This window comes from Schistocerca nitens, chromosome 2 (genome assembly GCF_023898315.1).
Source record: "Schistocerca nitens isolate TAMUIC-IGC-003100 chromosome 2, iqSchNite1.1, whole genome shotgun sequence".
Taxonomy (NCBI): Eukaryota; Metazoa; Arthropoda; class Insecta; order Orthoptera; family Acrididae; genus Schistocerca; species Schistocerca nitens.
The window spans coordinates 542,931,678-542,958,706 of record NC_064615.1 but is presented as its reverse complement, the minus strand read 5'-3'; the positions used below and the strand labels follow the sequence as shown (position 1 = coordinate 542,958,706).

At 42.1% G+C, this 27,029-nt stretch overlaps 1 protein-coding gene across 4 annotated transcripts in view; it reads left to right on the top strand.

Annotated features, from left to right (window-relative positions):
* Positions 1-27,029, top strand: part of LOC126236531 (uncharacterized) — a 350,541-nt gene that overhangs the window by 312,479 nt on the left and 11,033 nt on the right. For 3 of the 4 annotated variants that reach the window (XM_049945901.1, XM_049945900.1, XM_049945902.1), the window contains one exon: positions 3,114-5,236. The exons of the other annotated variant lie outside the window; for it this stretch is intronic. In XM_049945901.1, the coding sequence (XP_049801858.1) occupies positions 3,114-4,615 (1,502 nt within the window). In that variant the 3' untranslated portion in view covers positions 4,616-5,236. Of the gene's footprint in view, positions 1-3,113; positions 5,237-27,029 lie in introns of those variants that run through there. 4 annotated transcript variants of the gene reach the window in all.

Below are 27,029 nucleotides of genomic sequence, written 5' to 3'. Positions count from 1 at the left end.
TCACTTTTCAGATCTTCTAGCTTTCCTACCACATTTAACCTTCTGATATTCCACGGTCCGACTCGTAGAATGTTATCCCGTCGTTGATCATTCAAACTTTTTCTCATGGTTACATCCCCCTTGGCAGCCCACTCCCAGAAATCCGAATACGAGATTGATCAGGAATTTTTGCCACTGCAGAGATTATCATCACACTTTTTCTATTATAGACCACATGTCCTGTGTATACACAGTATGTGTCTTTAATGCAGTGGTTTTGCTTTCCTTCTGCTTCATGCCTTCCAGTTGGCGTGGTAACGTCGGGAATTCCTAGTTGGCCATTTGATTGGCGCCGCAGATGTTGCAGATACATGTTCAAACGGGAGCGACGTTTATCATTAAGCATCTCGCCTGAATATCAACGTGTTCTGCACTTCCTCCTACTGTAACCACAAACTATCATCCGTGGCTGCCTTGTCATCGTGCTCAGGAGTTTTTCAGTTTCAAATAAAAATTTATGTTCATTTACCCTTCAAAAAATGTCGTCCAGACATGTGTTTTGATGATATCCTGGGCCATATAACAGGATGTGGGTTGCTTTCCAACTATTGCATATAATGGTGATTTTCCTCAGGCTGGGAAACAGTATTCCTCCTGTGCGAACTGCGATATGTAGCACATTTATTAGGAAACTAGTGACTCCCCCCAGCTTTGCATGGGTAGTGTTTTCTACAGCTGGACGACTTGTAAATATACACTGATGACCATCCAAAATACAACATCATGAAGGAAACATCCAGTTCGGGTGGAATTTGCGTCACGATTAGCATTTCAGTGCAGTCTCATATCACGGGCGCCAGTAGCGCCACCTCCAACTGCTGTATAAAAGGGGAACAGTGTGGACGTACTGGAATTGTTCTTTCGGAAGGCTGTTTTGCGTCAGCAGCTTCAGTATGCCTCGTAGAAGGCTGTGAGCTTCTTTCGAGCAGGTTTCCTAGTTCTACCGAGGAAGAATAGTTGCCTGTAGGGATTGTGGAGTATCCTTCAGAGAAATCGGTGACCACGTCGGACGGAACCGAACAACTGTGATGCAGATCTGCAATCGCTGGTCGGAGGAGGAACGACGGACCGACGTGACCGGCTGCACCAACCTCGCTGCACCACTTCACGTGGTGGCAGGCATACTGTGCACATGGCTCTGATGGATCGCTCTGTCATATCACCAATCATATGTCCGCCCCGATAGCTGAGTGGTCAGCGTGACGGATTGCCGTCCTACCGGCCCTGCTTCGATTCCCGGCTGGGTCGGGGATTTTCTCCGCTCAGGGACTGGGTGTTGTCTTCATCATCATTTCATCCCCATCCGGCGCGCAGGTCGCCCGATGTCCGATGTGGCGTCGAAAGTAATAAAACCTGCACCAAGGCGGTCGGACCTGCCCCATAAGGGGCCTCACGGCCAATGACGCCAAACGCACGTTTCAATTTTACCAACCATATGAGAAGAAATTCAGTCCGTTGCACAACAAGCAGTGTACGCGCGTACTATTCGACGGTGTTTGCAGGAGAGTGGACTGTCCACAAGGCGTCCATTGCTGCGTTTACCACTGAGTCAACGGCACAGGCATTTGCACCGGAAATGATGCGGTGAACGACAGGCACTGACAAACGAATGTGACGACACTGTTTTTACCGACGAATTCTGATTCTGCCTGCACCACCACAGTGGCCGCATTACAGTCTGGAGACACCGCGGTGAGAGACTGTTGCCTCATGCATTACCATACTGGTCCTGAACCTGATAGTACGGTTTGGGATGGTACTGCATTAAATTTCTGCAACACCCAAACACGCTTTGCTGTTACACAGCCAGTCACAGTTACATCTCTCAATTGTTGGAGCCTGTTGCCCTCCAATACCTTCGGAGCTTGCAGATGGCCACATTGCAACAGGATAATGACTGACCACATGTGGAATGCAGTGTTCGAGACTTCGTCTAACCCATCGGATTGCACTGCAGGCTTGGCCTCCTTGTACTTACAATCTCTCTCTTTTGGAAAACGTCTGGTTCGTGATTGCGGAACGCCTGGCCCGGGATACATCACCAGTTGCTACACCAGGTCAACTTTAGCAATATGTGTGAAGTATCGTGGGCAGCTACACTTCAACAACACATTCAGAGCCTGTATGAGGCCGTATTTTCAATCATGTGATCTTTGCACAACGTATCATCTACCAAATAAATTTCGCTGCTATATCTCCGGTCCTTCTTGGTGTTGCATCTTGGATGGCCAACAGTATATTCAGAAACTGTCCTCTTCCAGTGGAAATCCTACTGTAGTATCTTAGATTAGCATTCACATACGGATAGAAACAAGCGGTAGGGGACTTTAACGTATAATATTGACCTAAACCCTTCCATTTTCAGATCTTTTTTCATGGTAGCCACGCGTTGTGGCCACCGTGCTAGACGTTCATCTGCTTCTTTGGTAATTGATCTCATGGGAGACAGTTCAGTTGATTAAGGGACAGTGACAGGTACTTGCTGTGAAGCAGCAAGAAAAAACACGAAGTTTCTCTCTGCCACGCAGGGTTTCTTTGCTAGGTGGATCATTGCAAATGCTCTGGTCCTCTCTGTAATAGAATTTCCCAACCTGTGAGCTACACAGTGTGTGTAGCCGCCACCAATCACTGCGTTGCAATGTATCTGCGTCGACATTGGATTCACAGCGCAAACAGTACAACACTGGAACAAAACAACTCAAACTGACAACACTTCTATTTGTCAGCTTCAGAGCAGGAGCAAGACCTATTCATTTCCTCAATTGGACGAAGTCAAGTGGGATACGGAGACTCCTCAGATATACTGTAGATGAAGCAGAGGTATTTGGTATTCACTCCATCAATCTCAGATACCTGTTTCTCTGAATACGGTATTTATATTTCCGTTTCGTCTTACATCGTTGTGAGCGATTACTCCTTGATATTTGTTGATCATGACCTAACCTATTCTAATCATTGATCATCTATGATTTAGTTAAACGACACCCTCCCGTGCTGTCCGGAGAAAACTTTGAATGCAGCTGCCACCAGTATACGAGCATCACCACCACCTGTTTGTTGTGATTGTTTTGCAGATGAGGAGTGGCAGCTGGAAGACAGAAGCAATGCTACGCTCTACGTGGACACTGGCTGCGTGCAACTGTTGGTGAACGCCCTGGACCATCCCACGTGCCCACTGGAAGACCTGCCACCAGAGAGGGTCGAGCAGCGTGATCAGTGCCGTTTGCAACTTTGGGACGACATGGTGCAGAGGGCACCCCACATACCTGTGACCAGCTACCTGGCTTACACGCAGAGGGCAAACGTCAACCTCTGCCTCTTGGCCTGGATGACTGTCAACTCACACAGCATTTGTCAGGACGTCCCCTTTAGTATGACGCAGTCCGTACACGATGCTCGCTGCTATTTCGATAGCCCTGACGACCAGTCGTGTCTGGAATCGAACGATACAGATGCCATCTGCTCTGTTTTCAGAGCTCTTCTGTTGCTGAAATGTCGCGATTTTTCCTCGCATAAGCCTCTAGATGTGTGTGCCGTCAAACTTTACTCAGATGGATCGTACTCTACAGTGTTCAATGTAACTTGGGGAAAAGGTATCTACAAACAGTATGGAAAGCCAACACAAAGAGCCCTGAAATACAAATACGGTTTAAACAGCGCCACGTTGAAATATAAGGATTTTAAAATTGACAACTTAAAACCATTAGAAATCTCATTTATAACAGTAAATATTCTTTTCCGCTTATTGACTGCAGGGGTATATATGTACCTTCCCCAGTTACGTAATTTACCTGGAAAGATATTCTTGTCCTTTCAGATCACGGGTATAATCCAGATCCTGTGCTCTGAGGTCGTTTATCGTATGGCAGGCGTCCCTGACTTATCGACAGCAGTGCTGATCGATAGCGCCTTCACCCTTCTAAGCTGTTTCTGGCTAAACTCATTCTGCTACCAAATGTTCGCATGTATTCGTTATCTCAGGCTCCCTAACGACCTGCTACGTGCTGAAGCAAGCCAGATATTCCGTCGTCAGGTGCTGTATGCACTAATAGCCTGGAGTACTGTATGTGCAGCATGTATTGCTATCGAAAAGACAAGTAAACATTACCTGATGTACAGTCGTATATTATTCATGCTGGGTATTACACTGTCGATATCTTTCAATTTCGTTTGTCTCGGACTGCTGGGATACATGTACCTATGTACTCGTAATTCCATGAAGCAACTCAAAATTTTTAGTGGCACTAAATTTGCTTCAAAGAAAGAACTTCTTTTTATGTCAGTGAAGGCTGTAATCTTAAGTGGAGTAGGAATAATCATTCGAATTGGGTTCCACCAGGCACAGGGCATAGCTCAGTTTGTGTACTACGTGCATATTGCTACAATGGTGCAGGGACCAGTGCTATTCGTTTGCTTCGTTTGTAACGGAACAACACTCCCTCTTTTCAAGAACATGATACTGTCGTGGTGGGACCCAGACATCGTCTGTCACGGGCGAGAGCTCTGTTCCGCAGCGGAAAGAAATCTGGCGAAGACCCTCAATGAACAGACTTTGGCTGCAGAATACTCTTTGTAATCTTCATAAGGATTCTTCTTAAGGGACTAACTTTGTTGTAGACCATACTAACGTCTGTGACTAGTTATAAAAATAGCATCTACTTGATGAAATTACATTAACTGCGTCCGATATCGTACAGTCAGTACTTCAACTTACTAATTTGTACTTTGTTTATAATTGTGTGCTTGTTTGTACATGTTAGTCTATTTATACTCATTTCAATGTAATGAGATTAAATTATTACTTACTAATTTGCATGAAAATGAGAGGAAATTCCTTGCCCCACTTCCTCTGCCCATTCATATAATGAAGCATTAAATAACGCCGCCTTTTTTGTGTCTAACATTTGTCAAAGGTGAAAATAATGCAAGAACTTGCTGTTCACTATATGTTATTATAACCGCTGTTCTATAAAGTTGAGGCAAAGCAGTGAACTCTTAAAATTCATTTACAAGAAACTTTGTCATTTCGCATGATCATTCGAAACTTTTGACAGACATCAGTATTTATCTGATGTTTAAAACTGCATATCCATTTTGTAAATAAATAATTGCACAGTCGTGCCACTATTTGTATCTCACACCAAGTGTAAAAACGCAGTATTGGATCCGGGACTGGTGCAAGGAATTACTTTTTCTGGAACTTATATATATATATATATATATATATATATATATATATATATATATATATATATATATATATATATATATATATATATATATATTGTTATTGCTCCAGACAGCCATTTTGTGATAACTCAATTGATAACAATGATAACAACCAATAATGAAGCATTATAGAGAAAATTTAAATCCAATTACCTTAATTCACAATATTCTGGAATCAAAGGGATACAAGTACATACAGACTATTACGAATTGTGATATTAAACTGATCATTTATATTAAATTGTTATTCCAACACGAGAGCAAAAAATGCTACAAAATATTTTTATGTCTAATATAAATTAAAAACTTGAAACTCCATTTCGATATCTCGAGAGAACTTTGAAGCCCTGTGAACTTTAACTTCAGTCTTCTCGGAACTATGTTAAGTGTACTTATACCCCTTTGCTTCTTACCCACTCAATTGTAATTTAAGTAATATGACAAGGGAAATTAGGGGGAGTTGGAGCGCCCTATCACGACAATGTTGAAGTTAGTGACTGGCTTCCCTGTGTTTCAGGAACCACTGTAGCCATTAACATGAAACTTTCACAGAACATTAAACTGTATCTTCTGAGTCTACTGACCTCCAATAATTACATTTCAGCCACTGCTTTTGGAAATACAATTTTTAACAACACTTTTAAAATGTTATGTACCTTTTTTGTACGTTATCCTAACTAATTTTAATTATACATAACATTGTGTTCTTCTTTTGGTTCAATAGACTCAGGATATATATATGTTATTACTCCCTGAAAATTTCAATACTCTACTCGAAGTCGTTTCTGAGATTTAGGAAAAAATGCAACAGAAAATGTAAACTTTCAGGAACGGCTTCAAAAGTTTCAAAAGACTAACTCACTTAATATATGCTTAACTTTTTATTTTTTGTCACTCGGAAGCACCTTGCACCATACTGTATATCATCCTCTTCATCTGTTTCCAAGTTTTTCTTATTTCCTTCTTTCTGGACTCCTTAGTGGCCAACTGTGCTGCATACTCTGCTTTATCAATGCGAACCTTGTTCTGTAACGTAGTTTACTCCAGCAGCATTAATTCCCATATGCTATAGCACTTTTAGCCTACCAATGTTGCCATCATTAAAAGCTATAACAACATCACTGCCACCCCCTCATACTTTAGTGTCTTCATTCCAACAAAAACATTTTTTGGTAAACGAGTCAATATAAGATTATTGAGACACTAATTGGGATTTTGAATCTGACCAAGCAGACACTTTTTCAGTAGTTCAGGATTTTCCAGGTCTCTGGAAATAGGTTTTATGATATCCATGACTGCTGCTGGGATGGAATGTTTATGGTTGTACGAACCGTTTGAGTACTGGGCATTGCGGTAATTACACCATGAATCAGTTCCACGAGGGCAAAGGTGGTGTACTAGTTTTTCATCAGATGACAGTCTGAGGAAGAAGGTAACCTATACTGCCTGCTTCATTTTCAACAAATCCTCACATTATTTCTAATGACCAGCCCGTAATACTAATGTAGTTCATCAATCATTTTTTCTGTCTGCCTCTTATGGTTTTACCATCAGAAAGTTTCTTGTCTCTCAAACTTTGTTTCAACTTCCTCAACCTGGTGCCCAACCTCTTCTGGATATGATCTTTATAACACAGCAGTCCACAGCATTCTATATAAAAATGACCGATTTTATTATATCTTGAAATAATGCACGTAAAAATTTTAACATTTTCAACCGGTGTAGATTATATTCTTAAAAAATAAAATGAAATACTTCCCATGTGAGTTTATAAGTGATACGTATATCATTTTATTCGGAAAATTCCAAATTTTATAATGAGATAAATATCAGAAAAAGTGAAAAAAAATTTCCCGTTCTAACTACTCTTAAATCATTGTAAAAGCAGAGGAGCAGGTTGCTGGGTACAATTGAAGGGCAGCATAGTGTGAATGAACTTGTAATGGCGTTTATTGGGCCGATTAGTGGTTCTATACGAGCGAGCGCACAAAAAGATACAGTAAAGGACACTTGAAATTAATTATAGGTTGTGAAATGTGGCTTGAAGAGAAAGCAAAGTGCTAAAGGGTTAATGTTACAGTAGCAGTGCCGGTTCGTGAACGTTTTTCGACACAAGCGGCTTATTATTTGGCACACTCCGTCGACTCCCCTGCCCCCTTTACCCCTAGCACAACTTCAACCGTCTGTTTTCGCTACTAATTGTGATACAGACTGCACACAAACCAAGCAGTGGGGCGCCTTCCAAGCGGCGGCCTGTGTTGCTTTCACCGTAGACCGGCACTGAGCAAGGTCTCTAGTAAGAGCGACCGTGGGACGGAATGGCGACTTGTCGAGCGAGAGATACGTGAACGTACTGTAGTAGGTGTGAGTAACTGATATCTGTACCTTTGTGCTACTGTTAAACGAGGAATAGCGTTACTTAAAAGACCGTTTATACAAAGAGTATCTTGGAAGCAAAAATACGTGTCATGTAAGGGGATATGTTACTCCATAAGGTAAACTATTAGGACGTAGCACGTTGAATGTACGTTGATCAGTCAGAACATTACGACAACCTACCTAATACCTCACCTGTCCGTCTTTGGAACGAAATACATAACGGATTCTGCGTATCAGGGATCCGACAGTTTTTTGGTAGGTTTGTGGAGGTATGGGGCATTAGATGTCTATGCACAGGTCATGTAATTCGCTGATTTGAGTACGCGATGATGGCGCCCGATAGCGACACATATGAGTTGCATAGGATTTATATCAGGCGAATTTGGTCTCAGAGACATCAACGTGAATTCACTATATTGCTCTTCAAACCACTGAAATAGGGTTCTGGCTCCAAGACACAAACAATTATGCTGCTGAAAGATGACATTGCCGTCGGGGAAGACATCAAGCGTGAAGGGATGCTGGTGGTTCGCATCTGTAAGCGTGTCTTCGATTACTACCATAGGTCCCCAAGCAAGCGCAGGAGAATGTCTCCCTTAGCATAATATGCTCGCACCAGCCTGCGTCCGGGGCGCGCTGCACATTTGGACCCGCAGTTTACCTCGATGATGGCGTTTGTGGAGACGACCATCGAAGAAGTGTAGGAAAAATGTGACTCCCGAAACTCCGAAACGTTTCCATTGGCCGACGGTCGAATGCTGATGCAGTCGTAATTGACGATGTCGTTTTGTCAACATGTGAAGACGTGGTGGTCTGCTGTGGAGCTCCATATTCAACAATATACAATGAACGGTGTGCTCCGAAACTCTTGTGCGTGCACCAGCATTGTGCTCTTTCGGCAAAGCTGCCACGTATCACCATGCAGCGTACTTTTCACAACAGACATGCCTTCAAAACGCACGTTCTGTGAAGAGTCGTGGATGTCCAACCACTTAGCGCCTAGCGGTAGTCTCACTGTACTTTCCCTTTCCGCAGATGCTCGCGACACGCAAACATTCGAACAGCTTCGCCGTTTTCGAGATACTAGTTCTCAGGCTGTGGGTAATAATAATCACCCGTTGTCAAAGTCACTTACCTCAATGGATTTCTCCATTCTCAGCTCATATCCTCGCTAGGATAATCCTCCGTTGTATCTGCTCAGCATACATATTTTTGTTACCGCATCACATGGCCGCAACGCCACCAAGCAGTGTCCAACGTGGCAGTGGGCAGTGATCAGTCCAATAAACGATCGTCCACTTGTTCAAATAAAAATTGAGTGAACGACCTATGGAAATGAAATCAGTGTGAGTCTGAATTTCATATGCAGACCAACTGAGCACTCTGCCGTTAGCCGTTCTACATATATGTGAGATTCAGAAAATCACAGCGGTCCACACTCACTTTACGAGCAGCATAAAATCAGGAAAATTGTGAAGGAGGATTTGCCATCTCGAATACAACGGAAGAAGAGATCTCATGATCACTCAGTATGTACTTAAGTCAAGAGCTACGTGGCACATATCTGCATATACCTCTGATCACAGAGAAACGCTGAAAGCAAGAGAGAACCAAACTGAGCCTCGCTGAGACGCCCCTCCCGTCCGTTCCTCACAGCTTCGCAGGCGCAGCCAGACTCTACACTACTGCTAAACACGTAAAATCAGCCTAAAATAAGAGTCGGCAGCCTCACTCTGATCTGTGGGACAGGGTTGACCTGCACCATTCAAAATTCTGCAATTAATAGCTGGCTAGTAAGATTCCGAGATACGACCACTGCACTGGGAAGATTTACCTCTAAGTTCAACAATTGACGTTGAACTAGCTCTATATACACTCCAAAGACTACAGGGAAACTGTATTCAAAAAACGTCGATCCAAGATTTTGGTGGAAAAAAAGTTAATACGACGTTGTAGTGCCTTTGTTGTTAAGATTCCTTCGGACGTTCACGCATTCCTAAAGGAACAGTCACTGCGGCCACCACAGCTGTTATGAAGTACAAGAAACGGATATGCAGTTGCGAATACGAACAACCGTCGGCTGCGTGAGGGAATGACGACAGTGACAAATTGCGCCGAACCGGGACTCGAACTCGGATCGCTCAAAAAGCGGCTGCCCAACATCGCATCGTTCTTCTTAACACAATAGAAATTGCAATATCGCACTTATCCGCCGATACTAGGCAGCGACCTTCAATTAAAATGTCTTCCCTTGTACGGGAGTTACATAATGTCTGTACGAGTACAGACTGTGACGCAGTTCCGACGACCTATGGAAGTTTGGGTTTGGCCGAGAGTCGTGCGAGGATAACCTCGCGTAAAGTAAGAAATTTGGGTTCGGATCCCGGTCCGGCTCAGATTTTCATTGTAGTCGTTCCATTATACAGCTGATGGTTGTTCCTACTCGCAACTGCTAACACGTTTCATGAAAAAAAGTTAAGTTTATTGGTACCAAATAGCTCTTGCCAAGTCAGTCATTTTTTAATCAACCACCGCCTCAGACCGAGTGAGGTGGCGCAGTGGCTAGCACACTGGACTCGCATTCGGAAGGACGACAGTTCAACACCGCGTCCGGCCATCCTGATTTAGGTTTTCCGTGATTTCCCTAAATCGCTCCAGGCAAATGCCAGGATGGTTCCCAGGAAAGGGCACGCCCGACTTCCTTCCCCGTCCTTTCCTAATCCGATGAGATCCATGACATCGCTGTCTGGTCTCCTTCCTCAAACAGCCCAACCCAACCACCGCCTCGAGCTAAGTATTATCTGAACGTTTCCTCTGAGCTCTGAACTCGCCGAAAATATTCACACCCATGTCTCCTCAACCGGGCACCCCTCTTTCGAATATTTTGTCGGTTTTCCGTACCGGAAACCTAACCCTGTCGATCACAGACGATTCCTCAGTCCAGAACTCTCAAATTCTAACAGCGTTGAAACACAGACTCGATACTGGAGGCTCCACGATTGGCGACGCCAGCCACACGATGGATGACGGCAGACTTGTCGATTTAGCGAGCTGCCACTACTCCACGACGTTACTCAATGTAGTCACTGGACAGACGAATCACAACGAAGTGTTTGCCAAAAACTATAGCACAACTGATGACTTTTCAGTTTTACCGATGAAGATTATGAGCTGAAGTCGTACATCGAAGTCACGCTTAAAGACGAATTCAGGAGTGTGTTGCGCATGTAGCAAGTATCTTCTGTAGGATCACAATGGTAACTCTTCGCAAATCTAAGATTCTGATGAGTTGTTTGGAACAAAAAAGAAACAGAGAAGTTTGTTCTGAAAACTAATTTGAAAGAAAGGGAAGGATAATTCTTTTTATAAATGACGAAGAGTTGAAGCTAAAGTACAATTTATTGCGAATTTATTTAGTATTCTTAACACTTTTTATTCACAGATGACGAAAAAGTTTTTTTTATTTGTGTAAGTTAATAACGTTTCGAATAACATTTGCTATTCACGAATAACGAATACTAATTTATGTATGACAAACTACCAGTTGGCTTCTGTCAGGGGTTCTTCGGCCGACGTTCTTCTGATGATTTTACTGACGTTTCGCCAGCACGAGTGGCTGGCATTGTCAAAGCTTCGCCCTTCATTTAAATTGAAACTTTGACAATGCCAGCCACTGGCAAAACGTCAGTAACAACATCAGACGAACGTCGGCAGAAGAACCCGAGACAGAAGCCAATAGGTAGTTTGTCAATAACAGCCCACGAAAGCCTTAACAATTTTGAATGTATGTATTGTATGTATTCGTTATTCACTATTCCCTTAAATTCCGCCCAAGTCTGGTGCCAAGCGAAGCGCATCACGCATGCACACTCTGCAAATTCCCAGCCTGGTGCGAAAAGGAGTGCAGACGCGTAAAATCCGCGTGACTCATGCGGCTGTGCCAGCCACGTGTACCTGCGCTCATGTGGCTTCGCCAAAAGTATTAGCGCTCTCACTCGCATACCACAGGCAGGTGAGGATCACGCGGATAGGCCACGCGTTTGTAGGGCACTAATGGGTACACCTTAGGTAGCCAGACACTGAAGCGAGATTGAATCAGGGGACAGCATATCTTGTGAGCATTTTCCATTTATTATACTTACTACAGCCAGAGTAAAAACTCGCAGTACGACTACAGCTTTATGAATAGGTAAAGAGGGGAAGAAAGTTATAGGGTTCCCATGCAACTGACAGCCAAAGTTGTTTCTCCAGTCGGAGGAATTTGAGGGAACTTCCTCTCAAAGAACAAGAGGCACTTTGCTGTTCTTACTGAGCTTAAAGCTTCACTTTATTTACTTAGTTCCCATGACAAGTGGATGTAATTGAGATCAGCAGTTCAGAAACAGACATTCTTTAATGGGTCTATTCGAAGCAGTCGGTGTAATGGAATTAATCACAGTCAGGTGTTGCTAATACCTGACATATCGGATGATGAAGATAAGCGATCTTACATATTTCTAAAAATTTTAAAATTTTAGTTGTCTTGATCGCAACAATACATTAGTTTGCATTTGATTACTAGTGATTGGTAGGGAACCATCTTCAGATCTGTAAAGCTAACAACAAGCAGAAAATTACCTTAGGTTAAATTGACACACATTATTTCCCAGCAACGAATGTTAAATAGTCATAATATACCACTCATGGTAAATACTGTGTAATTATGTACACTGAAGGCTACAACGCCATCATCTGACAGCGTATCTGCAACTATGTAAATAAATGGAAAGCACCCATGATGCCAATGTGAACAACAACAGCTTTAGTATATTATGCAAATAGGAAAACAGAAATAATGAAAACATACCACTCTCACGAATAAGCCAGGTTTCCTATTGCCTTTTGGTTACACCAACAAAGTCAGAGAGTACGAGTCTGAGCCTATGGGGAGAAACGAAATTTATTCTTTCGTTTATTCTTTTCGTTTATCACCAGCTTACAAAAGTATTTTTATAAGTATGAGGTATTCTCTCTAGCTACTTATATCGAAAATGGCTATGATAATAAATTAGTTAATGGATCTAGCAGCTGCTCACGTCACTGTTTGTCAAGAAAGGTTTCTTTAAAAATTCATGACTGTAATCCCATGTGGTAAGTTTATGGACTTACATAACAACATTCTAAGCAAACAGATATTTTCGATCTATTATGAAGTAACAGAAGCGGGGAACGTAAACTAAATGATGGTTTACATCAAGGATCCGTTCCAGCTCCTCTCCTTTTCAGTCTGTACACACGTGAGTTATGGGAACGTGCTCAATAAAATTCTGTTATGACAATGAGATTTGATTGGTGGCCCAGAGCCCCAACATTTCTGATGCTAAAACAGCTTTATCTACTGATTTGGCAGTCTTGGCTGCAAACTTCAGGGATTGATGTTACAACCTAAATCCTAAGAAAACAGTTAATTCTGCATTCCAGCAACAAAAGATACAGGCAAATTACACACCAGAAGTCAGATTCATAGGACAACTCTTGGTGTACTGCAGTGTAGCAAAATACCTAGGCATAACACTAGATAAAACTAAAGATTATAAACAGCATCTTTGAAATGTAGGAAAATATGGAAGCTAAAGTCGTAATGAGAAACCACATTCTTCAAAAACTTACTGGTACCGAATGGGGAGCTAATGCTGATGTTTCAAGATCCAAAAATCAAGCCCTATCATAGTTGCTCTGTTGCTGAATACTGCTGTTCGACCTCTATCAAGAATGCTCACTCTAAGAAGGCAGACGAGCAAATGAGTCAGGCAGTGGGAACAACTATGGGAAGTAATCAGAGTACAAACACCCTATGGCTTTCTGTTTGCAGTAGTATCCCACCTCCAGCCCTAAGAAGATCAGAGGCTCTCCTGAATGAAACAATTTCAGAAGAATTATGATCTACTCATTTATAGAGATATTGCACAAGCAGGAACGAATGCTTGAAATCTAGGAAACAGTGATGATGCATAGCAAACAACCTTTTGGGTCCTCTTTCAGTGTCAACCATTGATGGAAAATCCAACGGGCGCATTAATCAGCAATCAACAAACATTTAATCTAGAATGCTTCCATGCACATAGAAGAATTATAGCTCCCCAGACGTCAGTGGAGGATCATGAACCGTTAGAGGCCAATTGTCCGCCACTGTGACGAGGTCCGCCGTGTGCCGACACTCATGTGCGGCGGAGCCGACGTCGGATAGTAGGCGCAGACGGCCGTGAGAGGGCGGCAGTGCGTGCCGCGGTCTCCGATGCAGAACACGTTCAGTCTGGTCCATCGCACCAAACCCTCCAGCGTCCTAATTTGCTACATATTTATTAAAGTATGACGTCGAAAATATTGGAAAAATACGATGAAGGGAAAAGAAACAATCGCAACATCAAGAAGGAGTTGTGTGACACAAAGGAAAGCTGGTAAGCGTGTTTCTACAACTTAAACATGATGTTTAATGAGATATCACGCCAGTCGCATAAGAGTGGTGGTAGGATGCAAATCACGTTTGCATTTAATACACGCTGTAACGGTCGTGAATGTTAGTTGCGTTTGAGATTTGACGTTGTGATGCCATTATCAGCACCTCACTGAGTTTGAACGAAGTCATGAAATAGGGCTACTAGAAGTTAGAGGTTCCATCTGCGATATTTCAAAATTACTAGACAGTAATGTAGCTACTGTACTTTAGTGCTAACAGTGGTGGTCATAAGAACGTACAGTCGCAAGATGACCGGGCTCCAGACGACCATGTGGCACTACAGGCAGGGAAGACCACTATGTTCGGCGTATGGCTCTGGCACATTGTACTGTATCTGCAGCAGCAATCTGAGCAGCAGTTGACACAACGAGCTATAACAAATAAGTTCCTTCGAGGACGGCTCGAGCAAGACGCCCTGTAGAGTGCTTTCCACTGATCCCAAACCACCATTTGCGACTTCAATGATGTCAGGCGAGAACTCATTGGAGGGCACGTTGGAGGACTGTTGTATTTTCTGATGAAATCTCGTCCTGTCTCGCTACCGTGATGGCTGTGTTTGCTTAGAAGAAGGCCAGTTGAGGACCTACAATCAACCTGCCTGAGCGCTATACACACTGGACCTACACCTGACATTATGTTCTGGACTGCGGTTTCGTATGACAGCAGGAGCATTATGCTGGTCATGCCACTCATATCGACTGCAAAACTGTACTTCAGTCTGGTGATTTGACCTGTTGTGCTGCTAACAGCATTCCAGTATGTGTTTTCCAACAGGATAATGGTCGCCCACATACCGCTGCTGTAATCAAACATCCTCTACAGAGTGTCAACATGTTGCCTCGACCTGCTCAATCACCAGATCTCTCTGCAATCGAGCACCTATGAGGCATCATGGGCGGTAATACGAGTGGCTCAAGTTTGAAAGAATAGTTTACGACACACTGAATAGATATGTGCCCAGTAGAACAGTTCATTATGACAAGGAATGTTGTGACTTAGCAAGACAGCCAAGTCACAACGAGAGGAAGCCGAAAGGCACGCGTTAAGCTCACGCAGATTGGCGTGAGGTCTGGAACAGGACAATGTCTTGAGAATTGCAATAAAGTACGAAAATCTTGTAATACTTAACTTTAATCCATAATCGGTGTACATGGCACTTGTACATATATAATCTCCATTTTCACTATACACTGGTAATGGCGCCTTGCTAGGTCGTAGCTAATGACTTAGCTGAAGGCTATGCTAACTATCGTCTCGGCAAATGAGAGCGTATTGGTCAGTGTAGCTTCGCTAGCAAAGTCGGCTCTACAACTGGGGCGAGTGCCAGGACGTCTCTCTAGACCTGTCGTGTGGTGGCGCTCGGTCTGCTATCACTGACAGTGGCGACACGCGGGTCCGACGTATACTAGCGGACCGCGGCCGATTTAAAAGCTACCACCTAGCAAGTGTGGTGTCTGGCGGTGACACCACAGGGAATCTCCATTGTATACAGTTACGGTAAAGAAACTTCTAAAGCAAGAGAGATTACTGTATAATAAGTGTAAAACAAATCGTACGGCTGCAGACAGAGAGATGCTGAATGAAACGCGTTTGGGCGTGAAGAGAGCTGTGCATTGGCTTCAGTGACTGCCGTAATAGAATACCGTCAAGCGATGTTTCACAGAACCCAAAGAAATTCTGGTCTTATGTAAAGGCTATTAGCGCCACCAAAGTTACTGTCCAGTCCATAGTGAATGAGACGGGAACTGAAATTGAAGGTAGCAAAACAAAAGCTGAAATCCTTAACTCCGTTTCCAAATGTTCCTTACGAAGAAAGAGCCAGGAGAAAGTCCCCAATGTGTTTCTCGTACACCTTAAAAGATTAATGAAGTGAGTTAGTTAGTGGTAGTTAGTTAGTGGTGTTAGTGGCATTGAGAAACAGCTGAAATCATTAAAATTGAACACAGTTCCAGGGCCCGATGGAATCCCATTCAGATTCTATACTGAATTTCCGGTGAGTTAGCCCCTCTTCTAACTATAGTCTCTCGTAGATTCCTTGAACAAAAAACAGTCACCAGTTCTTGGAAAAAGTGTCAGGTCGCACAGGTCTACAAGAAATGCAGTAGAAGTGATCCAGAAAACTACCGTCTAATTTCCTTGACATCAGTTTGTTGTAGAATCTTAGAACATAATCTCAGCTCAAACATAATGATGTATCTTGAACAGAATGACCTCCTCAGTGCCAATCAGCATGAATTTCCGAAACAGCTGTACCCTCCCCTTCCTAATCGGCCTTTTGGATAGCGATATAATTGACCGTGATCGCATAGGCCGAATGAAATTTTACAGTGAATAGGGCTATCGTTGCCGAAGGAAAATAACATCGGTTAGTTGCAGGAAGGTGTCCAACAGACTGTTCTTAAGGAAGAATCTATTCTAAACTTAAGCTAAATACTCATGACAATTTTTAAATGGGTCGAATATAGTGCAATAGCTTACGAACCTCACGGAGAGGAAAAAGGGCATCACGTAATATTTTCTACAAAAATTACTGATAACACACAGAAAACACTGATATGCTAAAAAAAAGGAATAATTGAACGGTAGCCAGCCCGCTAGGGCAATAAACCTCCAGAACCTTAAGAAAGGTAATGGCAAAGAAATTTAAGCAATAATCACTGGCGTAGCAACAGAAGATTGTCACGCTTTTCCACAGGACAACAGTGCACGAGAAAATAAATGAATCAGAAAGCACTGATTCTGAAATACTAAATTTTGAAAGTCAAATTAAATGAAATTACTGGTTAAATAAATGACTGGCTTAACTTAAACTTTGTTACATACAAGAATGACTTTCAGTAACCTCAGTGAAACGTAATGCAAAATTTAGAAGAAGGCAAGAAATTTATTTTTGATTATTGAAACAATAAACTGAATTTACTTTAAATAAATGAGCAACTGGTTTTACTTCTAAAATAACAATATTAAAATACATACCACGCCAGCAGAAGTCACTTGCCAAGCTAAATGCAGAATAAATGAAATTGATCACTCTTAATTTGTGCTGTATCTTTAGTTATTAGTTTTTCCAGTGAAATTTTAGGTTACGTTAAGTGAATGGAGTTAATACGCAAAATTGCAAATTATTTAAGCCTCTGTTGTGGAATGCAAGAATGAGCAGTTACTGACGCAGAAAATTTAGACTGGAACTGGTCATTAGCAAACACACAAAACTGGCAGTAAATAGTTAATCAGTTTTCATATTCTTACAAAACTCGGTGATTGCATGGAAATGAAAGAGACCCTGCCTGGTAATAATGTCTGAGGACAATGATAAAACAGGTGCCCTACATGTTTCACCCATTCCAAGTTATTATTCAAGTTAGTCACACTTTGTGAAATAAATTCAAGTTGTTAAAGCCTCTACAGTACTAAACCTGTCAGTTAACAGACTTAAGATATTGTAGGTGCGGGGATGACGAAGAATGTAACCGACGACAATGCTGAGCTGCTGCTGCTGTTTGAGAATCCAGAGTCGTCTCCTGAAAAAAGGTGGCCAAAAATAGGAAAAGGTAGTAGTCACAGGAATTTGACCATAGTAGAATCTTTTAGAGGAGGGTTTGGTGCATATTACTCCAAAAAGAAAATGGGATAACTTTGATACCTGAGACCCTACGCTAGTTCAAAGTTACTATTCTCCGCACAGCGTTAATGACATGTAGTAGCTCCGAAATGTCACCGTTGTCGAAAATGCAAGTAACTTCTCACTCGAATTTCCTGTTTCAGTTCTGTTTGATGGAAGGTGTTAAGGGAGATATTCAGAATATTAGCGTGTAATGTTTTCAGTAATGTATACTGCTGCGTGCTATAAATCAGTGTCAGAAGTGTGTCTACATACCGGTTATCTTTGTAAAAATTTTTGTTGAAAACTGGCAAAAAATATGTATTCAGCGTTATTCAGGAATTTACGACATGGGGCGTATAGCTTATGATGCTTAGTAATATAATCTGAAAAAAAGCCCCTGTACTTTTAAAGTTACTAGTAAACGATGTCAACCCTCGCTGGGCAGTTGTTTTGATAGAGTGGTGTTACTGCTACGACCAATTTTACTTTTTGTGATAATTTTAATTTATGTAACGGGTGTCTTACTTAAAAGTATCAACAAACAGTTTTCATTTATGTAACTAATAATTCGAATTGAGTTTGTTGGAAGTATGGAAGCATGTTGGTAATGAAGAAACGAGCAGTGTCTATGCTCTAGAGTACTTAAAACCCAATGGAATTTGCGGGAAATAGTTGAAATAGTTCCTAGTTTCCACTGTAGAGAGTATCTGCTAATATTATATCGCATTATGTCTGTATTTTAGGCTCGCATATTAATAAAATAATCTACGACCGTCGACCACTGTTCGAGGTTGTACGCAACAATTTCAATTGGGACTTAAACTCGCAACCTAAATGTTTAGAGCAACATTTCGCGACAAAGATGAAAACCTATTGTCAAACGCTAGACGAGGATAGACAGTCTTGGAATATATTGCTGTACTCACTTAAATGGAGATGGAAACAATCTCAAAGAAGAACTAAAAGGTCTCTTCAAAACAATAAACAGCAGCTTTCTTCTTTCAAGATTATTAACGTGAGTACTGAAATTCAATACAGAAACGTGGAAATTCAAATGTAATTAGTACAAACACCAAAAATAAAATTCAAATTCTGTCCAATAATTCCTCTATATACTCTACACATTGTTTGGGCGACTAATAAAATGTCTGCAGATTCGGGTACAGCGACAACCAGTACATGGAAATTAAAGTTGACGGAATAGAAGAAGCATGGTCGACTAAGTATGGAGTTTCAGAAAACAAGTGGTCGAAGCAAAAGAAGGAAATCCACCGCTTTATAGAAAACAGTAAGCAAACTGGCATCATCGTTGGCTACTCAAGTGAGCGTTCGTTCTTCTGGCGCCCCTATTGCTACCAGTATCGTCAACGAAAGCACGATAAACTCACTATCGCAAGCTAATAACTACACAGCAATGCTGAAATTACCAGCAGCTTTCCCGGTCATTAAAATGTCTGCTGATCAGCCATTGCCTGACGTCGCTTAAGGTTGTCGTTGTTGTGGTTTACAGTCCTGAGACTGGTTTGATGCAGCTCTCCATGCTACTCTATCTTGTGCAAGCTTCTTCATCTCCCAGTATTTATTGCAACCTATATCCTTCTGAATCTGCTTAGTGTACTCATCTCTTGGTCGCCCTCTACGATTTTCACCCTCCACGCTGCCCTCCAATGCTAAATTTGTGATCCCTTGATGCCTCACAACATGTCCTACCAACCGGTCCCTTCTTCTTGTCAAGTTGTGCCACAAACTCCTCTTCTCTCCAATTCTATTCAATACCTCCTCATTAGTTATGTCATCTACCCATCTAATCTTCAGCATTCTTCTGTAGCACCACATTTCGAAAGCTTCTATTCTCTTCTTTTCCAAGCTATTTATCGTCCATGTATCACTTCCATACATGGCTACACTCCATACAAATACTTTCAGAAACGACTTCCTGACACTAAAGTGTATACTCAATGTTAACAAATTTGTCTTCTTCAGATACGCTTTTCTTGCCATTGCCAGTCTACATTTTATATCCTCTCTACTTCTACCATCATCAGTTATTTTGCTCCCTAAATAGCAAAACTCCTTTACTACTTTAAGTGTCTCATTTCATAATCTAATTCCCTCAGCATCACCCGACTTAATTCAACTACATTCCATTATCCTCGTTTTGCTTTTGTTGATGTTCATCTTATATCCTCCCTTCAAGACACTATCCATTCCGTTCAACTCCTCTTCCAAGTCCTTTGCTGTCTCTGACAGAATTACAATGTCATCGGCGAACCTTAAAGTTTTTATTTCTTCTCCATGGATTTTAATACCTACTCCGAATTTTTCTTTTGTTTCCTTTATTACTTGCTCAATATACAGATTGAATAACATCGGGGAGAGGCTACAACCCTGTGTCACTCCCTTCCCAACCACTGCTTCCCTTTCATGTCCCTCGACTCTTATAACTGACATCTGGTTTCTGTACAAGTTGTAAATAGCCTTTCGCTCCCTGTATTTTACCCCTGCCACCTTCAGAATTTGAAAGAGAGTATTCCCATCAACATTGTCAAAAGCTTTCTCCAAGTCTACAAATGCTAGAAACGTAGGTTTGCCTTCTCTTAATCTAGCTTCTAAGATATGTCGTAGGGTCAGTATTGCCTCACGTGTTCCAACATTTCTACGGAATCCAAACTGATCTTCCCCAAGGTCGGCTTCTACCAGTTTTTCCATTCGTCTGTAAAGAATTCGCGTTAGTATTTTCCAGCCGTGACTTATTAAATTGATAGTTCGGTAATTTTCACATCTGTCAACGCCTGCTTAAGGAAATTTATCTAAACATCACTACATACTTATTAGAAATCCAATAAAAGAACACAGTGCTGTTATCTATCCCTCTTACGAGAAAATAGTAATGGTGAAAGGTAGGTGCTACCCATCAGATATACACATAACTGAGACTCGTGTGGAAGTCAGTATATAAGACTCTTTAATCAAACACCAGAAAGAATTTTACGTGCTGAAAAGGATGCTACGAGAATATTACCTTCAGAAACTTTAAAAATTGCAGGGTTGAAACTAAAATTAAGCTATGATGGTTCTTTGGGACACAGTGACCACAAACAAAAGTTTACTGATGGAAGTGACTCGGACGCTAATGCTTTTATCACATCACGGGTTTCACAGCAAATAGTACCCTCAGATAATCTCTTACAAAAAGAAGTAGTGATATGGAAAAACCCTGAGCCTTCGTCACCTCGTTTTTGTAGACATATAGGACTACCATTTTTACTTTAAGCGATAAGCAATATACTGCCGACCAAACTGCGTCTCTACGTCCTTTTCAAACCATTTGTGAACGAATAGAAATAACAATACATTCTGAAATGTTTTCCACAAGGATTGACAGAAAGGTCGATAATGCTGTGACATCTACTACATCGTCTCTGCTCTGCTTCTTGTGCGGAGCAGTGTCAAAACGATTTAATAATCTCGATTTAGTAAAAAAAATAGACCACCTAATTAGCTGAATGGAGCCGGCACGGTAGTTCAGCGTGTTCGGTCAGAGAGCCGGTTGGCCTCTGTAATAAAAAACTCAGTGGAAGGATCAACCACCTAACTTGAACAGGATGTCTTGCGACGTCCGCAACGACAAAACACAACGATCAATGACGAACAAAATGAAAAAAAAATGGTAACATGTTTGCGTACCATGCAGGATGTCCGGTTTCGATTCCCTGCTGGGTTGAAGATTTCCTCCGCCCTCAGACTGGGTGTTATGTTGTCCTCATCATCCTTTTATCATCATCGCCACGCAGGTCGCCCAATGTATATTCACTAAACACTTAAAATGCAGTCTGAGGGGCTCTTGTGTGCCATAGCCCATTAACACCAAATTTCGCAGCACTGCCTAACGGAGACATTCGTCGTCCGTACCCATTGACTTTGCAATTATTTAAGTCAGTATTGCTTGTCTGTTAGCACTGACAACTCTACCCAAACACCTCTGCTCTCGGTCTTTACGTGAAGACAGTCGGCCATTGCGTTAACCGTGATAAGAGGTAATGCCTGAAATTTGGTATTCCGGACACGCTCTTGACATTGTGGATCTCGGAATATTGAATTCCCTAACGATTTCCGAAAAGGAATGTCCCATGCTTTTAGCTCCAACTACTATTCCGCGTTCAGAATATGTTAATTCCCGTCGTGCGGCCACAACGACGTCGGAAACCTCTTCACCCGAGTACTAATGATAGCGACAATGCATTGCCCTTTTATATCTTGCGTACGCGATACTACCGCCATCTGTGTATTCTGATATCGCTATCCCATGACTTTAGTCACTCATTGTATTTGTACCATGTTATGTGCAAGTAAAACCACTAGACATTGCTGTTCAGCGGATGCTTCCATACTCATGCAAATAAAGTAGCCCCCCATTCAACGGGACACTGTAAGTATGTCGATGTAAAACAGATATTGCTATTATAACTCTACAGCAATCGCTAATATGGATTACGACATTTCTTCTGTATAAAAGATAGCCACGATTGACTTCTTGTCATCGAGCGAGTAGGTGCAGTTGTTAGCATGCTGCACGCTCATTCGAGAGGACGAGTTTTCAAATCCGTGTCCAGCCGTCCTGACTTAGGTTTCCCAAGATTTCCCTAAATCGTTTCAGGGAAATGCCAGAATGTTTCCTTTAAAAAGACACTGTCGATTTCCTTCCTCGTCCTTTCCTAGTCTTAGCTTGTGCTGCGTCCCTAATGACCTCGTTGACGATGGGTCTTCATCCTCCTCGACTTCGTATCTTTCGTCACCATCTCTTCCTCGTTAGCCTTCTTACTCGCAGCAGCTTAGCATGTAAGCGTCTATGTACTGATATTTAAGGAACTGAATAATAATAATTGTAATCTGTAACTTCGTCTTAATTTCACTTTGAAAGGACTGTGCTCATTCTCGTCAATAATGTTAACAAGATGTATCTTGTTCAGAATAATTGAAGTTGGAAGGAGACCAGTTTGGTGGCGTGTCGATTTCCGCGTTAACCACAAGCATACAGGTCCAGATTTACACACCTCAGACTAATCTAACCTTTCCAAGCGAAATTTACTTCACGAAGTCCGAATTACACTACTCAATGTAAAACCAAACCATGTGTTGCACTACATTTTATACAAGCGCGGCCCGCAGTCACATAACTTATCTGCTCGCCGCAAACAATTCGGCACCTCATTACTGGAACATCCAGTAACAAAATTAAACAAAATATACCATTCGCAATACAAACTGGAATGTATCAGCATTACTTATTTAACTCTGATTTCCGTACTTGATTTCTGTGGCGCTCACTGTCACTCATCCTGGCTTCCAAATAAACTGGATTCGGAAGAATGCTATAACAGCATATTTCTTAAATTTAGTTCCTCTCTCTAGCAATTTTTTTTTATTTTGGATGAATTACAGGGGGCAGGAGGAGATGGACAGAGAGAGTTCAGAGGAGTGGATGGTAGAGATGGCAGAGAGAGGGAGAGTAGCAGATGGAGAGAGAGAGGAAGAGAGAAACAGAGATGAGGGTGGAGGAGGTAGGTGGAGATAGGGGCAGAAGGAGATAGATAGATAGAGGGGGGAGCGCGAAGGAGAACAACAGAGAGAAGGTGGGAAGGAGGAGATGGGCTAATGGATCCTGGCAATGGCGGGTATGTAGCTAGTACACGTGCATTGACGCCATTTCATGAAACCTGCACCCTAGGTCTGACCTCTTGTGGGGATCATGCGGAATGCTGCAAGCACTGAAGAAAATGAACAGAGTAGTGTGAGATATGTTCGAAATTTGAGTTGGCTGGAAACTATGCTCAGATAGCTGAAGTAGTTAAGGTGACCACTCGGGTAATGTAGGAAATCCGGTTTCGAGACCTGATCGCCAAAACTCTTCACTTCTCGCTATTGAATTATTACAGTGCTCTCAGGCAAATTTCGTCGTTATTTGTCTTTCGTCGTGTGTTTACATTCTTCCAGTTGTGTTCACCAAACACTTTACTTGCATTTCTAATTTTGCCTTTTATGTGCACATAGTGCATTAAATGTAATATTTATTTGACGGGATTGTGGAACAGAATCTCCTGGATTGACAAGAAGATATTTTCCCAGATTTAGCAAGAAAATTATGTGTGACATAAAGTTGGAGTCCAGGTTAGCAATTCACACAGAATTAAATTTTCCTCTAGACATCTATGTAACATCATTATCTATAATGGCGATGCTGAGTAAATGAATTGAAATTTGTGTCACACCTGGGACTTGAGCCCAGGTTTCCCTGCTAACTAGGCAATAATTTTAACCATTACACCAGCGCAGCACTATGGTTAACATTGCTACATGGACAACCGAAGTCCACTGCCTTCCCCAACAAAAACCTTGACTCACCTCCTCAGGTTATTTATCTCCTAAGTCGTCACTATTGCCAGGGCTCACAGGAAATGGAATAGCATTCCAGCGTTCGACATAATGGTGAAATCCTGTACTTCATGTGATCGTATAGAACTCACAATTAAATTTTCCCGAAGACATTTAAGTCTCATTATCGAGCTGGGGTTTGTGTTGGGGAGGGCATTCCACTTACGTAGCCTGTGCAGCAATGTTAACTGAACCGCTGCGGTAGTATGATGGTCAGCATTCCTGCCTACTAAACAAGAAAATGTGGGTGCAAGCCCTAACCCTCCTACAAATTTGAATTCATTTACTCAGCTTACTCCATTACCGTAGAATTCACGCATAGTTTACGGGTACATAGTTAAAACAACAGTTTTGGCAGGACACAGTTTACATCCTTTTCTCGGTGTTGATTGTCAGCAAGGTTTACTTGTCAGCTGTTGGTTATTCTTATTGTTTCTGTAGGTAAATTGAAAGAACACTGTTAATCACAAGACAGCAACTGTCCTGTAAGTTGGCGGGCCACTGTGACCGAGCGGTTCTAGGCGTTTGAGTCCGGTCGCACGTTCGAATCCTGCCTCGGGCATGTATGTGTATGATGTCTTTAGGTTAGTTAGGTTTAAGTAGTTCTAAATCTAGGGGACTGATGACCTCAGGTGTTAAGTCCCCGGCATCCTTCCGTCTGATAATCCTATGTTCTTTGGCCAAGGAAGACATAAAAATAGTTTCCAATAGTCATGTGTCTGGACACATTATAAAATCGTTAGGATGTTTCCTGATATGTTTCTTCACACATAGGCTTTCGATTTAACACTTAAATTTCTTATGTATCTTCATTCCACCGTGTGAGTTCATCCACGTTAGAAAGTATGTACCAACAGTCTTATAATTCAAACTTACTGGCAAAATAAACAAATGGGGTGCACCGAGATTCCAAATAGGATAATTGCCTTTAGTGGGAGAGTGCTTCAACACTGGGTAACCCAAACACGACGCAAAAGCTCACCTGAGAGATTTACTTCCGCCAGAATTCATCTTTTACCTTCCCAACAGCACAAGTAATCTCCTGCATGACTTTCTAGACCTGCTCCCTGGAAGAAAGGATATTGTGGAGACATGGATTACCTGCAGGGTGGGGGATGCTTCTATAACTAATTTTTCACTCTGAAGTATCGTACGAGATGAGGTACTAGAGAAAGCAAAAGTGTGGGAATGGGTCGTGAGTTGTGTCTCGGTAGCTCAGTAGTCGAGCACTTGCCTGCCAGAGACAAAGCTCCTGAGTTCCAGTCACTGTCTGCCACACAGTTTTAATCTGCCAAGATGATTGATATCAGCGCATACTCCGCTACAGAGTGAACAACTCATTCTGGAAACATCCTCCAGGCTGTGGCTAAACCATATCTCTACAATACCCTTTCATATAGGTATGCTAGTTGGGCTAGTTATGCAGGAGAACCTCTATGTGATGATGATGATGATGATGATGATGATGTTCGGTTTGTGGGGCGCTCAACTGCACGGTCATCAGCGCTCGTACAAACACCCAAACTTTTAACAGTCAAACTTTTTTCGCAGTCCGATCTTGCCACTGTCACGAATGTTGAGGACGATGACTGAAATGATGAAAACACAAATACCAAGTCCTCAGGCAGAGAAAATCCCCAACCCGGCCGGGAATCGAACCTGGGACGCCGTTATCCAGAGGTAGCAACGCTAGCCACTAGACCACAGACCCTCTACGCGGTTTGCAAGGTAGGAGATGAGGTAGTGGAGGAAGTAAGCCGTGAGGACGCCACATGAGTCGTGCCTGGGTAGCTGAGTCACAGAGCACTTGCCCACGAAAAATAGTGGCCCCGAGATCACTTTTCAGTGTGGCACACAGTTTAAATCTTCCAGGAAGTTTCATATCTGCCCGCGTTCCCCAACTGAGTGAAAAATTCGTTTGGGCTTATCGTTGTTCACAGTAAAATTAACCTTTTCCTTGTTAGTTTTCCCCTATTACTCACTTACATGCACCGGGTTACTGCTTATCCCTATGACCTCATAGTCAAAGATAATCCACTTGTGCTAAGTTTCAATGGTGAGAAAATTTAAAAGAGTCCACTTGTGTTAATGTTAAATGGCCGGAAATTCTAAAGAACCCATCTGTCCTTTGACATTTGAACCAAAGGCGGTTTTCTTAGGTGTGTCATGGTCTGCACAACCAACCCAAGCCACCAGTGAAGAGGGTTGTAATATAAAGGACTCACCATTTGGTCGATCTGACTTCCTCATTTCAGAATGTCTGACAATGTATGGCAGAATTTTTCTTAGATGGAGTGGGATTAACCGTGCAGCAAGCTGATATACATTAAGAACTGGAGAACAACGAACTGAAATCCATTCCCTTGAGTCATCGAAATCTTCAGCACCAGCATCAGCAGCAACAATGCATTCCTCGCCAGCATGTATGAGGGTGTTATGCCGAAATTATCAACAGAAGAAAGTGCTTATGTTTAAAGTGTATAAGTGTCATGAACTTGGACAGTTTGTGTCACCGTAGGTACACTCAAGTACATGTTAAAAAGCTCTTTGATGATGTTTTCAAGTATGTGTTGGAAGATGAAGTACTTGAGGAGGAGGAGGAGGAGGTAAACAGTTAAGTCAAGTTAATAGGTGGGTATGTATGTGTTATATCTAAGTGTGCTAGTGTTACTCCTATAAACAGAAATTCCACACAAGAAGAGTTTACAGATAGCATACCCGCATCTGTTAATTTTACAATAGATTTGAACGCAATTCATGATGACTTTAAAACATATGAAAATCAGTTATTTGGAAAATATTGCAAAGCGACGATTGGGGTTGATGTAGGGAAAAAGACCAGGTTTTAGC